This window comes from Eimeria mitis, genomic scaffold (genome assembly GCF_000499745.2).
Source record: "Eimeria mitis Houghton genomic scaffold, Emh_scaff2668, whole genome shotgun sequence".
NCBI classification, from domain to species: domain Eukaryota; phylum Apicomplexa; class Conoidasida; order Eucoccidiorida; family Eimeriidae; genus Eimeria; species Eimeria mitis.
The window spans coordinates 6531-7655 of NW_013571010.1; the positions used below are offsets into that span (position 1 = coordinate 6531).

Sequence of the window (1125 nt, forward strand, 5' to 3'; positions counted from 1 at the left end):
GCAGCAGCAGCTGGTGCAGCAGCAGCAGCAGCAGCACTTGCTGCAGCATATCCCGGATTCTAATACTGCTACTGTTCCTGCTCCTGCTCCTGCTGCTGCTGTTGCTGCTGCTGCTGCTACTCCTCCTGCTCCTGCTACTCCTGCTCCTGCTGCTGCTGCTGCTGCTGCTACTCCTGCTGCTGCTGCTGCTGCTGCTGCAGCAGCAAGAGAAAAGGATATGAGGTGGGGCTGGCGTTGGGGGGGCTATGCAGAATTCTTTGTTTGCAGTTTGTCGCTCAGGGACCCGCCAAAATTGAAGTTGTATGCAAACCCTAAACCCTAAACCCTAAACCCTAAACCCTAAACCCTAAACCCTAAACCCTAAACCCTAAACCCAAAACCCTAAACCCTAAAACCTAAACCCTAAACCCTATACCTAAAACCCTAAACCCTAAACCCTAAACCCTAAAATTAAGAATAAACCCTAAACAATAAACAATAAACAGTAAACCCTAATCAATAAACAATAAACAATAAACAATAAAGAGTAAACAAACAACAAACCCTAAACCCTAAACCCTAAACCCTAAACCCTGAAGTCTAGAGTCTAAACCCTAGATGGTAGAAATGCTGAAATGTATGAAAAGAGATATCTGCCTGCAACTAATGTTTTTGTTGCTGCTGTTGCTGCTGTTGCTGCTGCTGCTGCTGCTGCTGTTGCTGGTGTTGTTGCTGTTGCTGCTGCTGCTGCTGCTGCTGCTGCTGCTGCCTCATACCGCCAGTGGCTTGCAGCAGATCCAGGCCGACAGAATGCAGCAGCAGCAGCAGCAACAACAGCAGCAGCAGCAGCAGCAGCAGGAAGACAAGCAGCTGGACGTGTATCCCCATCAGCAGCAGCAGCAGCAGCAGCAGCAGCAGCAGGAGAAAGTTGCGGCTATTGCTGCCGTTGCTGCTACTGCCCTCCTCCTGCAGCACCAGCAGCAGCAGCAGCAGCAGCAGCAGCAGCAGCATATCTGGGGTGTACGTACACCCGGGCTGGGTATATTAGGCTGCAGCAGCCTATCGAAGTAAAATGTATTCGTCTGCCGCAGCACAGCCACTCTGTCTTTATAAAAATTATTTGTTTTGCTGCTGCTGCTCCTGCTG

At 50.2% G+C, this 1125-nt stretch overlaps 1 protein-coding gene across 1 annotated transcript in view; it reads left to right on the forward strand.

Moving 5' to 3' along the window:
- The window catches only part of EMH_0057140 (uncharacterized protein), a gene marked incomplete at both ends in the record, with an annotated part of 2600 nt that overhangs the window by 1117 nt on the left and 358 nt on the right, over positions 1–1125 (forward strand). Inside the window, one exon of the mRNA XM_013497431.1 lies at positions 781–999. Within this exon, the coding sequence (XP_013352885.1) occupies positions 781–999 (219 nt within the window). The remainder of the gene's footprint in view (positions 1–780; positions 1000–1125) is intronic.